Source organism: Haliotis rubra, unplaced genomic scaffold (genome assembly GCF_003918875.1).
Source record: "Haliotis rubra isolate DU_JTF1 unplaced genomic scaffold, ASM391887v1 Scf2128, whole genome shotgun sequence".
NCBI lineage: Eukaryota > Metazoa > Mollusca > Gastropoda > Lepetellida > Haliotidae > Haliotis > Haliotis rubra.
The window spans coordinates 42,869-62,246 of record NW_025766146.1 but is presented as its reverse complement, the minus strand read 5'-3'; the positions used below and the strand labels follow the sequence as shown (position 1 = coordinate 62,246).

General features: G+C 40.6%; 1 protein-coding gene across 1 annotated transcript in view; it reads left to right on the top strand.

The window, feature by feature from the left end:
* The first annotated feature begins 15,113 nt into the window (after window positions 1-15,113).
* LOC124276758 overlaps window positions 15,114-19,378 on the top strand; it is a 28,077-nt gene continuing 23,812 nt past the window's right edge. Inside the window, exon 1 of the mRNA XM_046712411.1 lies at window positions 15,114-15,401. Coding sequence (XP_046568367.1) covers window positions 15,263-15,401 — 139 coding nt within the window. The 5' untranslated portion in view covers window positions 15,114-15,262. The remainder of the gene's footprint in view (window positions 15,402-19,378) is intronic.

Below are 19,378 nucleotides of genomic sequence, written 5' to 3'. Positions count from 1 at the left end.
GTGACCGAAATAGGCGTTTCGAAAACATGATCGTTGTATGATCGTCCTGGCTTATTGACGGTTGGTATCGCAGATGCGGGAGGCGTCCTTTGCGAATCGTATGGCAATAACCTTAATAAAACTGAAAGGTCCCTTCGGAAAGCATTGACGACGACAGGGCGATTCGTTTGTTTGAAAGTTTTCTTTGCAGAATAATATAATTGCTTTTGCCGGCGGCTTAACGTCATCTCTAATATCGATTCGATATTTATATTTTCAAAACAACAACCACACCTGATACTGGCGAGAAATCAACCCCCCAAATCAAAGTGATATTATCTTCTACCGCCAATGAAATAATGATGTCCTGTGGATACCGCATCTTCTGTGGAGAGTTTACGGGACATATCTCAATCTGTTTTGTGCGGCTTGCACCGAACTGGTTTTTTCACGATATTGTATGCAATGAAGTGTTCTGGCAGCGTTGAGCGAGATAAAGGGCGTGAATATCTCCAGTTATGAGATAGCCCTTGGTGGCGTTGAAGGATTAGCGGTGAAATGTAATATATGATATATATCACGGTGAAAGATCTTATTCATCCGGCTGGACCCGACTGGCGTCCGGTATCGACAACCCGAATTGGCTTCAGTTTATGATCGCGTTTGTAAACGCCAGCTTATGAAACAATACGATAGCCGCGAACACAACGGATGACGCGACGATAATAATATTTGAGAAGCGAACAATTGGCGTGGTATGGCGATCCGATGTTTTAAGCGAGCGGAGATGCATGAGATCGATGGTTTGGGGATTGGCCTGGGCTGGAAGACCGATCTTATGCGATACAGAAAGAAGTACCATCAATCCAGAGATACTGAAACAAAATATATTTTATGTAGGCGGCGAAGCGATAATCAAAGAACACATTGATTCTCGAAACGTCTCGTCAGCGAAACGAAATGAAGTAAACCTTTCTTGACCGTGCGGGGAGGTGGTGAAAATCCCCTGCAGATCGAATCGACGAAAGATCTGAATCCTACTCCCCAGATCACTACGCAACCGGCGCAGCACAACGAAAACGCAATTATTTTTATTTCCGCTTTCGTAAAGCGGTATCTTTGATTTCGGCATCACCGTAACATTAGTGGGGTAGGGTTGTTCGAGATTAAAGTCGACCAAGATCCTGCTCGATTCCCTCTACGGATGGTACTGTGCGTCATTTTGGTGGTCTCTGATGAGCTGCCGCTGGTATAAGCGCGAACGAACAAATGATCGGAACCCACGAAGCCACTCTCTCAACGCGCCCTGGCGATGGGATGAACCCTTTGATATATTCCAAACGGCGTTGTCGAGTTTAATGAAAACATGACTTTGATGATAACGCGCCGCATAATGATCCCATAATGATATTGATATTTTGATCTGTATCGAGTTCCAACAGGATATCCTCTGACAATTACCATTTACCAGGCTTCCGCTGGCTGAGACAGGTGCGACATTAACGTCAACATGGATCTGCATTGATCGAAGCTGATTCATCCTCGAAGTTTCGAATGATGAGCCTCTGTGATCAGCAGACATCCTCTCTGAGGCGGGATGAGGAATGATGGCGCGGCTGTTTATCCGAGTCTGACCGTGAAGAACGGACACTGGTTTGCTGTTTTTTTTGAGAGAGCCGAAGTGGGAAAACCACTGAAGTTCCCGGATATGCGGTGGTGGTGGTGATAACCACGCTTATGCTTTGTTTGCCACATTTGGCACAATTGTTGTCTCGAACGGGTGATACGATTTTGGGGCGTACATTTTATGGAAGAATCTGATTCGATCATGGTTGGGTAAAAAACCGAACCCGCGTCATCAACCAGTTCGCCGAATCATGGTTACACCAAAATTACTTTGACGAATATGCGGCAAATGGAAAAACTCCAAATGCATTATAAATTGAAGTTGGTTCGTTTATATCTGAGCGTCTGTTATGATCCGCATGGTTCAGTTGAGGATCGTTGTTCGGTTGAACGCAGAACAAAGAAACATATGTTCAGCGATCGAAAGCGAGTTTGCTGAGGTCCAAAATGCCAGGTCGTTATAAACATTGTTTATCGTGGTCGCCTGACAATGATAATGATGTTATTTTAACCGACTTTTGGTCGAGCCATTCATGCTGTTTACATTCAATGAAACGATACCGACGATCCTGTTGGTTCTGATTCCAGTATCCCGATGTTTGAAAGACACGACCGGAACGGGATCTGGCATCAGCCTGCCAGCTTTGTTGACGCACAACATCGTGGAATGCAGATCGATACCATGCCATTGACTACTGGACGGCCTGTCCATCCCTGATTGCCACGACGCTGCGAAGCTGGGATATTGTTGAATGCATAGTCTAAACCCCAAAACCTCTACTCTATCACCATTTACTCTGAGGTCATAAATTCGTACCGGTGGAACGAACGTAAACGGAACTTGCGGGAGACGACCATGAGTGAACTGGCGGAAGGGCACATACATACATTGGTTATGGCTTTGTAGCTTTTATTTAAAGAAATCTTATGTATTCTATGTGTTCTCAAGAATAATAGATGAGTTTCTAAACTTCTGGCTTATGGTTTTGTTTGAGATGTATACATATTAAAATCTCTTTTTATTTTTGAAATGTAATTTCAGTATTTATCGTCCTTTCTTACACATTTTGGTCACTTGGAGTATATTCCTTGTACTTTGAACAGAGTGATATGAGCCATATATGGGTTTCTGAATCTTGTAGTCTCCAAGGACATTGTTATATTCATATTTTGTATTTGTTAGTGTTCTTAGTTCATATGGTGTCCTTAAGTATATATTCATGGTCACTTGAATATTTATTCCCTTATCAAAGCATGATTTGTATGATGCACCACCTCCCAAAAATATTTGGATTCTGTTAAAGTTCTAATTTGTCTTTGATGAAATGGATTATTCTGCCTTCCTCTTGATTTATTGGGTTCTGTGTAGTGAACATGTTGGGAGTTCTCATGTAATCTAGAAAAAAATATTGTTTTCATTTCATGACTTATCTTCTGAAACCCTATTCTAGAAACCCTTATGTATTCTTTTTGATAGTGTTCTCAACATCATTATATTTCTGCTGACCAAAAATATTTCAAGTAGCTTATAAATTTGTGTCCTGAGCTTGTTCTATGAAGTATGGTCTCTATCAGGAATTCTACCATGAGAGATTGTCATATATCATAAATTTGTAGTTTATGCCTATTATACCATAAATAAATATGTTTGCTTTTGAGAGTCATAAATTAGAAGTTAAGGTTCTTGTTTTGAGGTCATAACAGTTATGTCTGTTTATGTCATAAATGAAATCTTATGTCTAGCTATATTCATAAATGAAGCTTATGTTCTTGCTTGAGGTCATAAATGTATATTAGAACAAATGTTTGAAATGGATAAAGTCATTAAGTTTCTTTCCTGTTGACATATATATGGAAGAGATGTGGTGGCTTAAGGAACACTTATTTAGAACCTTTGTACTTTTGAATTGTATACATGATTGAGTTCAGTAGAATAAGCTTTTAGGATATGTTTCTACTGTGTATATTTGTTCAGTGGTTTCATGTTGTAAATTCTATGGAATAAGGGTGTTGAGTTGAGTGAATTGTGTTATGATTTTTCTGCTTGAATAATAATTTGATAGAATAATGATTCCCATGAGGCTTGAAAATTATTAAGTGTTGTATTTGCTTATATTTAGGTTAATGCATAGTTTTTAAATATATACTTGCACTCAGTCTCAAATGTCATTCTCCATTCTCTTATTCATAACACCCTCCCATCTTGTACTCACTCATGTTCCAAATTTGATTAGCCTTCAATTTCATCTACCATACATCTCCATTTCCACATACTACACTTAAATCTCTTACCCACACACTTTCCATTTCCACTTACCTAATTTCTAAGCACCTTCCATTCACTATCAATTTCTCCATATATTCCTCCCATTATTAATAATTCCAATAGTACCTCCTAATATACCACCCAACAACCCACCAAATTCACCTTCCTACCTCCACCCATTTCCCACCTGTGTCTCACCACACCCAAACTCCACCAACCCCAATTTCCACCTTCTGCACCCTCCACACCAAATTACCTCCACCTCCACCTCCACCACCCACCACTCACCCTTCTGAACCACCACCACCTGATATATACTTTAATGGAAGAGAATTTCAGGTTGAGATGCTGTCTTTGGAGGAGCAGAAAGATGGAGGCATGAGAAGGAATGCAAGGAAGACAATGTAAGTCCCTAATCCCATAGGAGATGTTCATGCTCAAATATGATGATGTATACACACCAATGTAAATATTTAAACATGTTTTAAGATTGCAGTTTCTTCAAAAGACTAATATTTCTGCTAATGTAAGAGTTGTTTTTTTGATACAACACTTGAAAATATGTTTGTTACAGTGTCTTTAGCACTTGTATTTCACTTTATGCAAAAAATGAATGAATACTTACAATTGTAAAGACTTCTAAACAAGTGATGACAGTGATGACCTGAAAGTGGATAATGAATACAAATGAAATGTTCTCAACCATAACAATGTTCTGTTCTCACCACCTTTCATCAACTAAATCTCCACTTCCAGCCTCCTCCCATAACTACCCTCTGTACCCTCCACCTCCTTCCACAACTACTTTCACCTTTTAATTACCTTGTGACATTCTCTTCCTACACTAATTTCTCCCACTCCACCAACTACTCACTCCACTACTCTCTAATTTCTTACAGCAACTAAATCACTGTCCATCTTTCCACCTAATTATCATCTTCTTAATTCTCCAACTTCTCCATCAACTCAATTTCTCCACTCTTTTTTCTACTTCACTCCAATTTCTCACTCACTACAACTACTGCCTGCTCTCAATTCTCTTATACTACAATGACTACAATACCTACTAACTACCTTCTTTACACTCACTAAATTCACTCTCACTTACCAACTACTCCTCTATCCTCTCTTATACTCAGCTCTCCATCTCTTCTATAATAATCTCTAATTTCTCCAACTCTCTAATTTCAACTGATCACACACCAATTTCCACTTTCCACTGACTACACACTACATCTTGTTCCTCTGCACACTACTCTACTACCTAATACTCTACCAATTCTCCAACCACACTTAAACACTATAAGTATTTCCACATTTCTCTACAATAATTTCCACAACTCCAATTTTCCACAACTCCAATTTCCTACTCTACTACTTTTCTATTCTCCACATGTCTTACTAATCATATCACACACAACCATCTCCACCTCTTTCTACACACTATCTCTCATATACTAATTCTCCACCTACTAGGCTATTATCATCACTCTCTCCACACACCACACACTACTTCTCCACACACCACACACCATCTTACAATATCACATCACATAATTTCTCCACAATCTAATTCTCCACATATCACAACTACTCCTCTCCACATATCACTTCTCCACTTTCCACACACACTTAATTCTCCAGGACACCACACAGCACACACCACCTCTCTCCTGTATCCACACATCAGGACTCACCTCTCCACACACCACCTCCACTCTTACACATACACACTACACACCAATTTCTCCACACACTACCTCAAAACCACTAAACACATATACTTCCTAATTCTCTCCAAAACTAATTTCTCCACACACCAATTCTCAATACTTCCACACACACATCCACTCATATCATATCACACCTCTCCACACACCACACACCACCACCTCTTTTCACACTAATTCTCCATATATCACTTTCTCCACCTACTACCTACTCACTTCTCCACACACTACACACATACCTTATTCACCATATCATATCACACCCTCCACATTACACACCAATTCTCCACACACCACCTTGCATTGCACACACCTCTTTTTTCACTACACACATCACACACTCAAACACCACACATCATAGACTACCTTCTCATACACTACAGACTACACACTACCTCTAATTCTCCACACACCACAGACTACACACCACCTTGCATATCATAGACCACACACTACCTCCTCTCCAATTCTCCACTCTCCACACACACCAATTCTCCACACACCCCCTCCACTTTCTCCACATATCATAGACTACACACCACCTCTTTCATACATCACAGACTGCACATCACTTCTCCACCTTTCCACACACACAACAGACCACACACTACTCCTTTCACTCTCCACACACCACACACCACACATCAGCTACCACCTCCACACACACCACACACCACAGACTATACACCACCTCCTTCATAGACATCACAGACTACACACCACTCTCCACCCTCCACCTCCCTCCACACACCACCCTCCACACACCACACATCACACACCAAACACTTCACATATCACAGACCACCCTTCATACACACCTCACAGACCACACACACCACCTCCCACCTCTCCACACACCACAGACTACACACCTCACCTCTTTCTTCATACATCACATAGACCACACACTACTCACCCTCCACCCTCCAATTCTCCACACACCACTTCTCCACACACTTCTCCACCTCCCACATTATCACAGACCACACACCACCTCTTCATACATCATAGACTGCAAATATCACTTCTCCACCTTCCACACACCTCACAGACCACACACTACACTCTTTCACCCTCCACACACTACCACACCACACATCAGCTACCAATTTCCACACACCACACACCACACACCTTTCACTCTCCACATTATCACTGTCCCTACACCACACATGACACACTAATCACTTCCACACATCACTGTCCACACACCACCTCCACCACACCAAAACACCACACACAACCTTACCAATTCTCCACACACCACACACCACACACCAAACACCACTCTCCACACATATCACAGACCACACACCACCTCCACAAAACCACAGACCACACACCACAGACCACACACCACCCTCCCTCCTCCACACACCACAGACTGGCACACCACCCTTTCATACATCATAGACCACACACCACACTCTCCTACACACCACACAGACCACACACCACCTCTTTCACACACCCTCACAGACCACACACCACCATTTTCACACACCAATTCTCCCTACACCACCCTTTCACTCCACCACAGACCACAACACCACCCTCTCCACACACCACACATCAGCCACCACCCTACACACACCACGTCTCACCCTCTCCATTCCACACACACACATCAGCCACCACCTTCCCACACACCATCCTTTTTCACCCTCCACACACCATCACATCACACATCAGCCACCACCCTCCACACACCACCTTTCACCCTCCACACACACACACATCACACATCAGCCATCACCACCCTCCTCACACACCACTTTCTCTCACCACACCACTATTTCACCCTCCACACACCACACATCACACATCACACATCAGCCACCACCCTCCACACACCACCCTCACCCTTCACCTCCACACATCACACACCACCCTTCACCCTCCACACACCACACACCACCTTCCACACATCACCGTCCACACACCACACATGACACACCACCTCCACACATCACCGTCCACACACCACCCTCCACACCAAACACCACACACCACACACAACCCACCACCCTTCACACACCACACACCACACACCACCCTGCACACACCACACACCACCCTCCACATACCACACACCACACACCACACACCACCCTCCACCCAACACCCACCATCCACCTCCCACCACACACCACCCACCACACACCACCCTCCATCCAACACCCTCCACCCTCCACCCACCATCAAACATATTCTGCTTGAATGCGTGGACTTATCGTCTGCAAGGGATTCACATTATGATGCAACAAATCTGAAAGATCTGTTCTCCCGCGTGAGCGTTCATCTGATAGTGAACTACCTGAGGATAGTTGATCTGTATCATAAATTGTAACTGTGAAATGTGACTATCATAAATTGTAACTGTGAAATGTGACTAACAAATTGCCTACCTTTAAATTTGGTGCTATGACTTTTTCTGCTTTTAAATAACAATGTAATGAATATATGTCTTTGAAATAAAACTCATTCCGAGTATGTACTTACAATGTTTATTAATGCAAATTTGTTCTCGTCACAATATGGCTGGAACAATGCCGATGTGACGCAAAACCCAACTCAACTCAACTCCACCCACCACACACCACCTTCCACCCACCATCCGCCACCCACCATCCACCACCCTCCACACACCACACACCACCCAACTACGGGTACCACCCACCACCTGCCTCCCATCACACACCACACTCCATCCAACACCCTCCACCCTCTTTACACCACCCACCCTACACCACCCGCCGCCACCCACCATCCCTCTCCACCCACCACACACCACACACCACCCACCACCTCCACCCACCACCCACCACCACCAACCACCCTACACCCAACACCCACCACACACCACCCTCCACACACCACACCACACACCACACACCACACACACCACACACCACCCTCCACCCTCCACCTCCACCCTCCACCCTCCACACACCACACACCACTACCCACCACAACAATCTTAGACAAGGTAGTGGTACCGGTATTGCTAAACTGCATCATTATACCAATCTTACTGAATAATAAAAATAATAACATTTTACAGCAGTAATAATTTTACGCACAACATATACAGTAATTTAACTTAGACTCCATACTCCGACAAATGTGCACATTCTCACAATGGCACTTTACAACACATATACCCAATGAGAAACGTTCAGTTTGAGTTGAACAGTGCGTGAGTTTGTGACATTAAGTTTGACACAGCCATCTGGCCACATGGAAGTTGTACATGTTTCAGTCTCCTCATATGTCCTCCAGGGACAAATAAGTTGGTCATGTGTTGAAACAATGAACTAGCACCTTTATTCTCATGTTGCGAACTAATTATGTCAGCATGACACACCATGAAATCACCAGCAAGATCACGAGTCATGCTTTGGTGTTTATTTGGGCGTTCATCGACAAATAATAATGCTTTCCGCAAACAGGGTGTGTTTTGTTTGTTTTCTGCCAAGGTTTCCATGCTGTTTTTTGTGCCTAGTTTCTCTGTGTGGATTGCTGCTGTTGTTTTTGTTGGTTTTTTTTGTGGGTTTGTTTTGTTCGGTTTCCACGCTTGGTCTTTCTGCTTAGGTTCTATGCTTGCTTTGTTTATTCTGTGCCTTAAAAGCCTTGGATTTGAAGCCACCAAACAGGTTTCCAAAACTCATTGCAAAAAAGGGGCCTCACTTCTTCAGGTTTATATAATTCAGCATCACGGTTACCTTGCTATATAGATAATCCTTATACCTCGCAGTTAGCATGTTCATGATCATGTGTTGTCGTGAGATAACAATGGTGATTCAACTGAGTGTCCCGTGACAGCTGAAACGTCCTTGTATTGTCACATGATAGAGGAAACGAGAACAATTATTCGCCTAACAGGTTGTGTGCGGCTGTTTGTGGCTTGATATCTGAGTTTCACCACAGCGATGGCGTAGCACTTAACCGTGACAAGCTGTTTTGATGTCTGGTACTTCAGTGTCCTTTTCCGCAGCGATTGTGAAGCTCAGCATGTGATAACCCAAATTGGTCGCGTCACCAGCCCACTTAACAAGGCGTGCAGTTTGTGATTTCTGTTTTGGTTTAGGTTTGGTTTAGTTCAGGTTAAAAGTCCAGAACCTATCATCAGCCTCCCGGGGCATGAGATATGTTAAATAAAGAGCTAACATACGCTTCAAGTTGAACTTTCTATTTGTTATAGAAAGTGTGGATTGACTTGGGGTATGTGCCTTCACAACCACACTGTGGATCGTGGAGTGAAAAGGTCAAGGTCATTACACGGGGAAGATGAATGTTGGTTGGAGGGAATCACGCGCAGTTTATTGTAATAATTGTCAGTGAGCTTGGACAGTGTTCGCATGAATTAACCTTTGGTAACATTAAAACTGTTTAGAGTAACGTAAACACATTCTCTAAATGTCAGATAATTTGAGGAAAAATGTGCTGATTCTAATAATCCCACACATATATATAACACTATTCATCAAAATATCATTTTAGAAACAAAACACATCCCTGTGGCGAAGTACAGATCTAACACATCAGACATATCGTGAACACCCTATTATTACAGTATGATAAAATGTTTTCCAATTGTCGATAACTCACGATATCCGTTCAAGTATATAGGTGATTGTCTACCACAAATAACAAGAACGAATATTTTTATGCCTCGTAAGGATTATTTTTATCTCTAAGTTTCAACCTAAAATATAAGGATATATATACTTCCCATCAAAAGTTTTGACTCACTGAAACCACCCACTATTATGTTATGTATATGTAACAGTGAATATGTCAAATCAGTGATTTTGTAAAATTACTGAACATTTCAGAGGTTTTATAAAATTCCTGATTCACTCTGCGGTTTCACAAAATCCATGGAAGTCCTAGGGATTTAAGAAAATCCCTGAAAATCACGACTTTTTTACTACATTTCCAAAAAATGAATTTTAATGCATTCTCAGTGTGTGTTTTGACAATACTGTCCGATTATGTATAACAATTTCAGTGTTATTGACTAATGCTTCACTTAGTCTAATGTTTCACTCAGTGATTATGTCTAATGCCTCATTTAGTCTAATGTTTCACTCAGCGATTATTTGTAATGCCTCGCTCAGACTAATGTTTCACTCAGTGATTATGTCTAATGCCTCACTCAGTCTTATGTTTCACTCAGTGGTTACGTCTAATGCCTCATTCAGTCTAATGTTTCACTCAGTGATTATTTGTAATGTCTCGCTCAGACTAATGTTTCACTCAGTGATTATTTGTAATGCCGCACTCAGTCTAATGTTTCACTCAGTGATTATTTGTAATGCCTCACACAGACTAATGTTTCACTCAATTATTATTTGTAATGCCTCATTCAGACTAATGTTTCACTCAGTGATTATGTCTAATGCCTCACTCAGTCTAATGTTTCACTAAGTGATTGTGTCTAATGCCTCACTCAGTGTAATGTTTCACTCAGTGATTATGTCTAATGTCTCACTCAGTCTAATGTTTCACTCAGTAATTATTTGTAATACCTCACTCAGTCTAATGTTTCACTCAGTGATTATGTCTAATGCCTCACTCAGTCTAATGTTTCACACAGTGATTGTGTCTAATGTCTCACTCAGTCTAACATGTTTCACTCAGTGGTTATGTCTAATGCCTCACTCAGTCTAATGTTTCACTCAGTGATTATTTGTAATGCCTCACTCAGATTAATGTTTCACTCAATGATTATTTGTAATGCCTCACTCAGTCTAATGTTTCACTGAGTGATTATTTGAAATGCCTCACTCAGTCTAATGTTTCACTCAATGATTATTTGTAATGCCTCACTCAGACTAATGTTTCACTCAGTGACTATGTCTAATGTCTCACTCAGTCTAATGTTTCACTCAGTGGTCATGTCTAAAGCCTCACTCAGTCTAATGTTTCACTAAGTGGTTATTTGTAATGCCTCACTCAGTCTAATGTTTCACTCAGTGGTTATGTTTAATGCCTCAATCAGTCTAATGTTTCACTCAGTGGTTATGTCTAATGCCTCACTCAGTCTAATGTTTCACTCAGTGATTATGTCTAATGCCTCACTCAGTCTAATGTTTCACTCAGTGATTATGTCTAATGTCTCACTCAGTCTAATGTTTCACTCAGTAATTATTTGTAATACCTCACTCAGTCTAATGTTTCAATCAGTGATTATGTCTAATGCCTCACTCAGTCTAATGTTTCACTACAGTCATTATTTGTAATGTCTCACTCAGTCTAATGTTTCACTCAGTGATTATTTGTAATGCCTCACTCAGACTAATGTTTCACTGAGTGACTATGTCTAATGTCTCACTCAGTCTAATGTTTCACTCAGTGGTCATGTCTAATGCCTCACTCAGTCTAATGTTTCACTCAGTGGTTATGTCTAATGCCTCACTCAGACTAATGTTTCACTCTGTGGTTATATCTAATGCCTCACTAAGTCTAATGTTTCACTCAGTGATTATGTCTAATGTCTCACTCAGTCTAATGTTTCACTCAGTAATTATTTGTAATACCTCACTCAGTCTAATGTTTCACTCAGTGATTATGTCTGATCCCTCACTCAGTCTAATGTTTCACACAGTGATTGTGTCTAATGTCTCACTCAGTCTAACATGTTTCACTCAGTGGTTATGTCTAATGCCTCACTCAGTCTCATATTTCACTCAGTGATTATTTGTAATGCCTCACTCAGTCTAATGTTTCACTGAGTGATTATTTGAAATGCCTCACTCAGACTAATGTTTCACTCAATGATTATTTGTAATGCCTCACTCAGACTAATGTTTCACTCAGTGACTATGTCTAATGTCTCACTCAGTCTAATGTTTCACTCAGTGGTCATGTCTAAAGCCTCACTCAGTCTCATATTTCACTAAGTGGTTATTTGTAATGCCTCACTCAGACTAATGTTTCACTCAGTGACTGTGTCTAATGCCTCACTCAGTCTAATGTTTCACTCAGTGGTTATGTCTAATGCCTCACTCAGCATAATGTTTCACTAAGTGGTTATGCCTAATGCCTCACTCAGTCTAATATGTTTCACTCAGTGGTTATGTTTAATGCCTCACTCAGTCTAATGTTTCACTCAGTGGTTATGTCTATTGGCTCACTTAGTCTAATGTTTCACTCTGTGGTTATGTCTAATGCTTCACTCAGTCCAATGTTTCACTCAGTAATTATTTGTAATGCCTCGCTCAGACTAATGTTTCACTCAGTAATTATTTGTAATGCCTCACACAGACTAATGTTTCACTCAGAGTTTATGTCTAATGCCTCACTGAGACTAATGTTTCACTCAGTGGTTATGTCTAATGCCTCACTCAGTCTAATGTTTCACTCAGTGATTATGTCTAATGCCTCACTCAGTCTAATATGTTTCACTCAGTGGTTATGTCTAATGCCTCACTCAGTCTAATGTTGCACTCTGTTGTTATATCTAATGCGTCACTAAGTCTAATGTTTCACTCAGTGGTTATGTCTAATGCCTCACTCTGTCTTATGTTTCACTCAATGATTATGTCTAATGTCTCACTCAGTCTAATGTTTCACTCAATGATTCTCTCTAATGCCTCACTCAGTCTAATGTTTCACTCAGACATTATGTCTAATGCCTCACTCAGTCTAATGTTTCACTCAGTGGTTATGTCTAATGCCTCACTCAGTCTAATGTTTCACTCAGTGATTATGCCTAATGCCTCACTCAGACTAATGTTTCACTCAGTGGTTATGTCTAATGCCTCACTCAGTCTAATGTTTCACTCTGTGGTTATATCTAATGCCTCACTAAGTCTAATGTTTCACTCTGTGGTTATGTCTAATGCCTCACTCAGTCTTATGTTTCACTCAATGATTCTGTGTAATGCCTCACTCAGTCTAATGTTTCACTCAGTGATTATGTCTAATGACTCACTAAGTCTAATGTTTCACTCAGTGATTATTTGTAATGCCTCACTCAGACTAATGTTTCACTCAGTGGTTATGTCTAATGCCTCACTCAGTCTAATGTTTCACTCTGTGGTTATATCTAATGCCTCACTAAGTCTAATGTTTCACTCAGTGGTTACGTCTAATGCCTCCCTCAGTCTAATGTTTCACTCAGTGATTATGTCTAATGCCTCACCCAGTCTAATGTTTCACTCAGTAATTATTTGTAATGCCTCACTCAGTCTAATGTTTCACTCAGTGATTATTTGTAATGTCTCACTCAGTCTAATGTTTCACTTAGTGATTATTTGTAATGCCTCACTCAGACTAATGTTTCACTCAGTGATTATTTGTAATGCCTCACTCAGACTAATGTTTCACTCTGTGGTTATATCTAATGCCTCACTAAGTCTAATGTTTCACTCAGTGGTTATGTCTAATGCCTTCCTCTGTCTTATGTTTCACTCAATGATTATGTCTAATGCCTCACTCAGTCTAATGTTTCACTCAATGATTCTGTCTAATGCCTCACTCAGTCTAATGTTTCACTCAGTGGTTATGTCTACTGCCTCACTCAGTCTAATGTTTCACTCAGTGGTTATGTCTAATGCCTCACTCAGTCTAATGTTTCACTCAGTGATTATGTCTAATGCCTCACTCAGTCTAATGTTTCACTCAGTGGTCATGTCTAATGCCTCACTGAGTCTAATGTTTCACTCAGTGATTGTGTCTAATGCCTCACTCAGTCCAATATGTTTCACTCAGTGGTTATGTCTAATGCCTCACTCAGTCTAATGTTTCACTCAGTGGTTATGTTTAATGCCTCACTCAGTCTAATGTTTCACTAAGTGGTTATGTCTAATGTCTCACTCAGTCTAACATGTTTCACTCAGTAATTATTTGTAATGCCTCACTCAGTCTAATGTTTCACTCAGTGATTATGTCTAATGCCTCACTCATTCTAATGTTTCACTCAGTGATTGTGTCTAATACCTCACTCAGTCTAACATGTTTCACTCAGTGGTTATGTCTAATGCCTCACTCAGTCTAATGTTTCACTCAGTGGTTATGTCTAATGGCTCACTTAGTCTAATGTTTCCCTCAGTGGTTATGTCTAATGCCTCACTCAGTCTAATGTTTCACTCAGTGATTATGTCTAATGCCTCACTCAGTCTAATGTTTCACTCAGTGGTTATGTCTAATGGCTCACTTAGTCTAATGTTTCACTCAGTGATTATGTCTACTGCCTCACTCAGTCTAATGTTTCACTGACTGATTATGTGTAAAGTGAGATTTGAACACGGTTACGGGCTGGTTTTTAATTCAAATCTGTGATATTCTAGATATTGTACTGCCCTCTGTTGGCACGTATATCTGTCGTGTAAGTCCGTTCATATTAATAAAATGCTTTCTTAGTCACGGTATGGCTGAAATACTGCCGTTGAGACTTTAAAGAGATTTTCACTCACTCACTCGATAACTATAACATCAGGTATTTCACAGGATTAACGTTGACTTAATCTAAGATTAAATTCATTTCTGTTTTGATTATATTTCAGCATCCCAAGTGTGTGGCCAGACGAACTGTGACTGGGGGAAGTATGGTGAAAACTGCGACAAAGCTTGTCCTGAACACTGTATTTTCAACAAAGATAGAAACCTCCAACACTGTCACAAGATCACTGGGAAGTGTTCCGAGGGCTGCATGCATGGTTGGCACAGCAACCAGTGCAATCATCCTTGTAGCAGCCACTGCCGTAACAACATCTGCAACCAACAGAATGGTCTCTGTGCCTTTGGCTGTGATGGAAGCTACACGGGAGATTTCTGCAACATGACTAAAAGTAAGATTACACAGATTCTAGTACTTTGGTTAGATTCAGTCCCATTCCTGATTCGAACCTACACTGTCAGATTTAGGCACCGAATCGCCTGCGCACAAATTCCGCCATTTAAACCACTCTGCCTCGCGTCTTCCGCAAAATTTAAGTCGGACAACTATTAGTCTAGACTATGGAATTTGTGTACCCCTCTGATAATTGTAAATTGGCAGGATTCCCTCTGCCGAAGTCTATGAATACACAATGTCATTTAGAAAGTGGTCAAAAGTATCACATTTTATATTTGGGATTATACGTTCTCAGAAAAGTACAAATTCTAGTATTTTCGTTGAGTTCAGTCGCATCCCCGATTCGAACCTACTTTGTCAGAGTTAGGCACCAGGGCATAGATTTACGAAGCTCTCTTAGCGCTAAAATAGTCGTAAATTAATGTTAATGTATGGCACTTACGACTATCTTAGCGCTAAGAGGGCTTCGAAAATCTAGGCAGTGATCGACAGCTCGAACAGTCCGCCATCTAGCCCACTCAGCCACCACGGCTTCCTCTGGTGATGTGTTGTCTTAAGTGTCAGGTTATCAGAGTCAGTCAAGAGTCGCCTGCTCTTACAAGTAGGCGAGCGAATGGGTGAGTGTGGTTCTACGCCGCATTTGGCAATAATCCAGCAATATCATGGAGGGAGACACCAGAAATGGTACCACATTGTACTCAATTGGGGGATCAAACCCAGGTCTTCAGCGCGACGAGAGGACGTTTTAACCATTCGTCTACTCCAGCGCCCTACTAAGCCAGTAAGGCTGCTCCAGTATTTCAGCTATATCACAATTTGTCTGTTTCCCTGTGGGAAAGTAATGAAATCTGATGCCAGCTCCTACAATTGAGCATTTAGTTTGTTTGTGTGTTGTTGACCGCTGCACTCATGACGGCAGTTTGTTAATAATCGAGACTTGACCCAGTGGTTGACATAATGAGCATCGATCTTCTCAACTGGGATAAGATCACGAGGGTCTTGGACAGTGCCTCCGTGATCAGTACTGTTAGAACGGATGTTATCTTTACAAGATATTGTTCATATCGTGCTGAGTTAAGAAAAGGCGCGGAAAAATATCCGGATTTTATTGAATGGTGTAGTGGTGGATGATTCAAAGACAAAACCAATGTTCATTACAGTTAATACACAATGCCTTTTGGAAAGTGGTCAAATGTATTATATGATATATTTGTGATTATCCTTTCTCGTTAAAGGACTTGATTCTGATACTGGCGACCAGTTGCCTGAGAGTGTTGGGTTCGAATCCCGGACGGGACAATACTATACATTGTCATATAACACAAGTTGCATAATTTCTTGCATCAAGGCAAACATACAGACAGACATACAGCCAACTTTGATTTTATTCTAAACTATGTCTTTTCAAAGAATAATTCACACTGATATTTAATAAGAATACGATAGTCACATCTCTGGAAGTGTTTACAGTATCACCAGGACTGTGTCACCAGCCAAATGTTAACGTACATGTACTCGGTTTTGCTTTTATTAGTGAAAACATTGTAAAGTAATTTTCTAATTCAACTTAGTATGTAACACGAGTTCTGATTGGTCAATGCTATAAATTTCCGACCGTATAATCAGCATGTACAGTCGCAATTTTAAAACCGATTCACCAAAACTTTTGAATGTATCCCTACACTATTTGGGTAACGCTGCTTTTCTTACAAAATGGCGGCTTTGCCGACACGGTAGACAGGATTTTGCGAGAACCTTTCCCTTGATTATGGAATCGTTTGTACATAAATGTGTGATGTAAGTAATCAGATTGAATCTGACTATCTGTATACTGTTATATGTTTTATCGTTTTTATTGTAACTAAGCGAAGAAGCCAGATATGCCGATCATTACCGTTGTTGTTCTGCGAGAACCGTCAGTCATGGCATCACGATGCACAGAAAGTTTGACAATTTCGTATAAACATACCACATTACTGTATTGTATCTATTATTAATTTGCTATTTTTTATACTCTTCTATTTCCATGTATGTTCTAAACGTACTGAGCCTATGCATGCTACCATCAGACGAATTAGTGTCTGAAATTTGAGAAAATGCTGCACAGTGTACAGTCTGAATGTTTCTTTGTTTACACACGTGCTGTCTTTCGCGAACAGCGTTTGTTTTCACATCCAAAATCTTTCCTTTCATATCACCTGGACACTTGGTTTTAGTGACAAAGATCATATCTTATTTGATGCTAAAATGTATTAGGAATTCAGTGATGCATTTGTCGCAGCTGAATATGAAATATACACGATGTAATAGGCGTCTCAATACCGGCCTTCGCGAAACGTAATTTTGTAAAGACTATCCAATATTACACAAAGCGCACTTAGGCGTTCGTGTTGGTGTATTTTCCAAAACATCTCAACCGTAAAGACACTAAAATTCACCGGGGCAGGGATAAAAGTGTCAGTTGACTTGTATGGAACATTTCTGCAGGTGCCTGCTACTAAACTATTTTCCTCAATTAATTAAGAGTGACCGGACATGCTTACATCATTCTAAAATTGCCATGGTAATTGTCTTAGTATTAGTCTTAGCTAAGATTTTGCTGTGAGAGTTTCATGATCCAGTCTTATCTAAAATCTTTGGTAAGAAAAATGTTTCGGTCTTAAGATTTTTTTGTTCTAAGCAAATTTTAGACTTTAGACTTTTTCATGATCCCGGGGCCAGGGGCCGGATTCACTAAACTTCTTAGAATTTTCTTAGTTTTGATGCTTACCCCCTGGATGTCACAGGGACATATATGTCCTTCCCCTTCAACCCTCAATTTCAAGTCCAATAAAAATCAAAATATCCCACGGACACAAATACACTTCACAGTATCGAATTCTGAGGGAAATTGTCTGTTTCTTGATACCATCCACTGTTATTTTAGACAAAGCTCAATTGCTGAAAATGACCTTCCAAAATAGGCTTTATCGAAAATGTCGCCATTTTTGACACAGTACGAAATCGCCATTCAAAGCGTTATTTGCTGTATGTTTTGAAATGTGAAAATCGGAAAATTCCTGGGAGCCCTGAATTTCAAAAATAACATATTCATGATCACTGATATCAGGTTTACATGAAATCGCTAATTATAATTCTGAAACGTTGCCGATGAAGCTAGAATCGGTTGGGATGTTTTCGAAAATGCACTTACACGAACGCCGTAGAGCGCTTTCCGCCATATTGGATAATGTTGACAAAATCACGTTTCGCGAAGGCCGGTATTGAGACGCCTATTACATCACGTATATTTCATATTCAGCTTCGAAAAATGTATCACTGAATTCCCCCGACATTTTAGAATCACATTGCAACTGGTCTGTGTCACCAATACCAACTGTCTAGATAAAATGAGACGAAACATATTGGGTGTGAAAACGAACGCTGTGCTTGAAAGACTGCGCTGGTTCGAAATGTAAACAAAGACAAATTCCGATTTTACACTGCGTGTCATTTTCTGAAATTTTCCATCATTCATCCGTCTATTCATAGCTTGCAATGGCTCAATACCTTTTAAATATGCATGGAAAGAGTATCGTAGTAAGAAATAGGAAATTATACATAGATGCAATGCAATGATTTGATAATTCATAAGAAATTGTCAGAGTTTCCGTTCAGCGTAACGCCATGACTTACGCAAAATCACGCAGAACGACAACTGTAATTATCAGCATTTCTGGCTTCTTCTCTTACAGTGAAAACAATAGAAACATGTAACAATACACAGTTAGTCAGAATCATTCTGATTACTTACATGTCATATTTATGTACAAACGATCCCTGAATCAATGGAAGGGTCCTCGCAAAATCCTGTCTATCCTTGTAAGCAAAGCTGCCATTTTGAAAGAAATAGGTCATCGGTAGTGATGTCATACGTCAACATTGTTGTACATATTAGGCAATTTCTTTGAGGTGAAGGTCGGTTGAACAAGA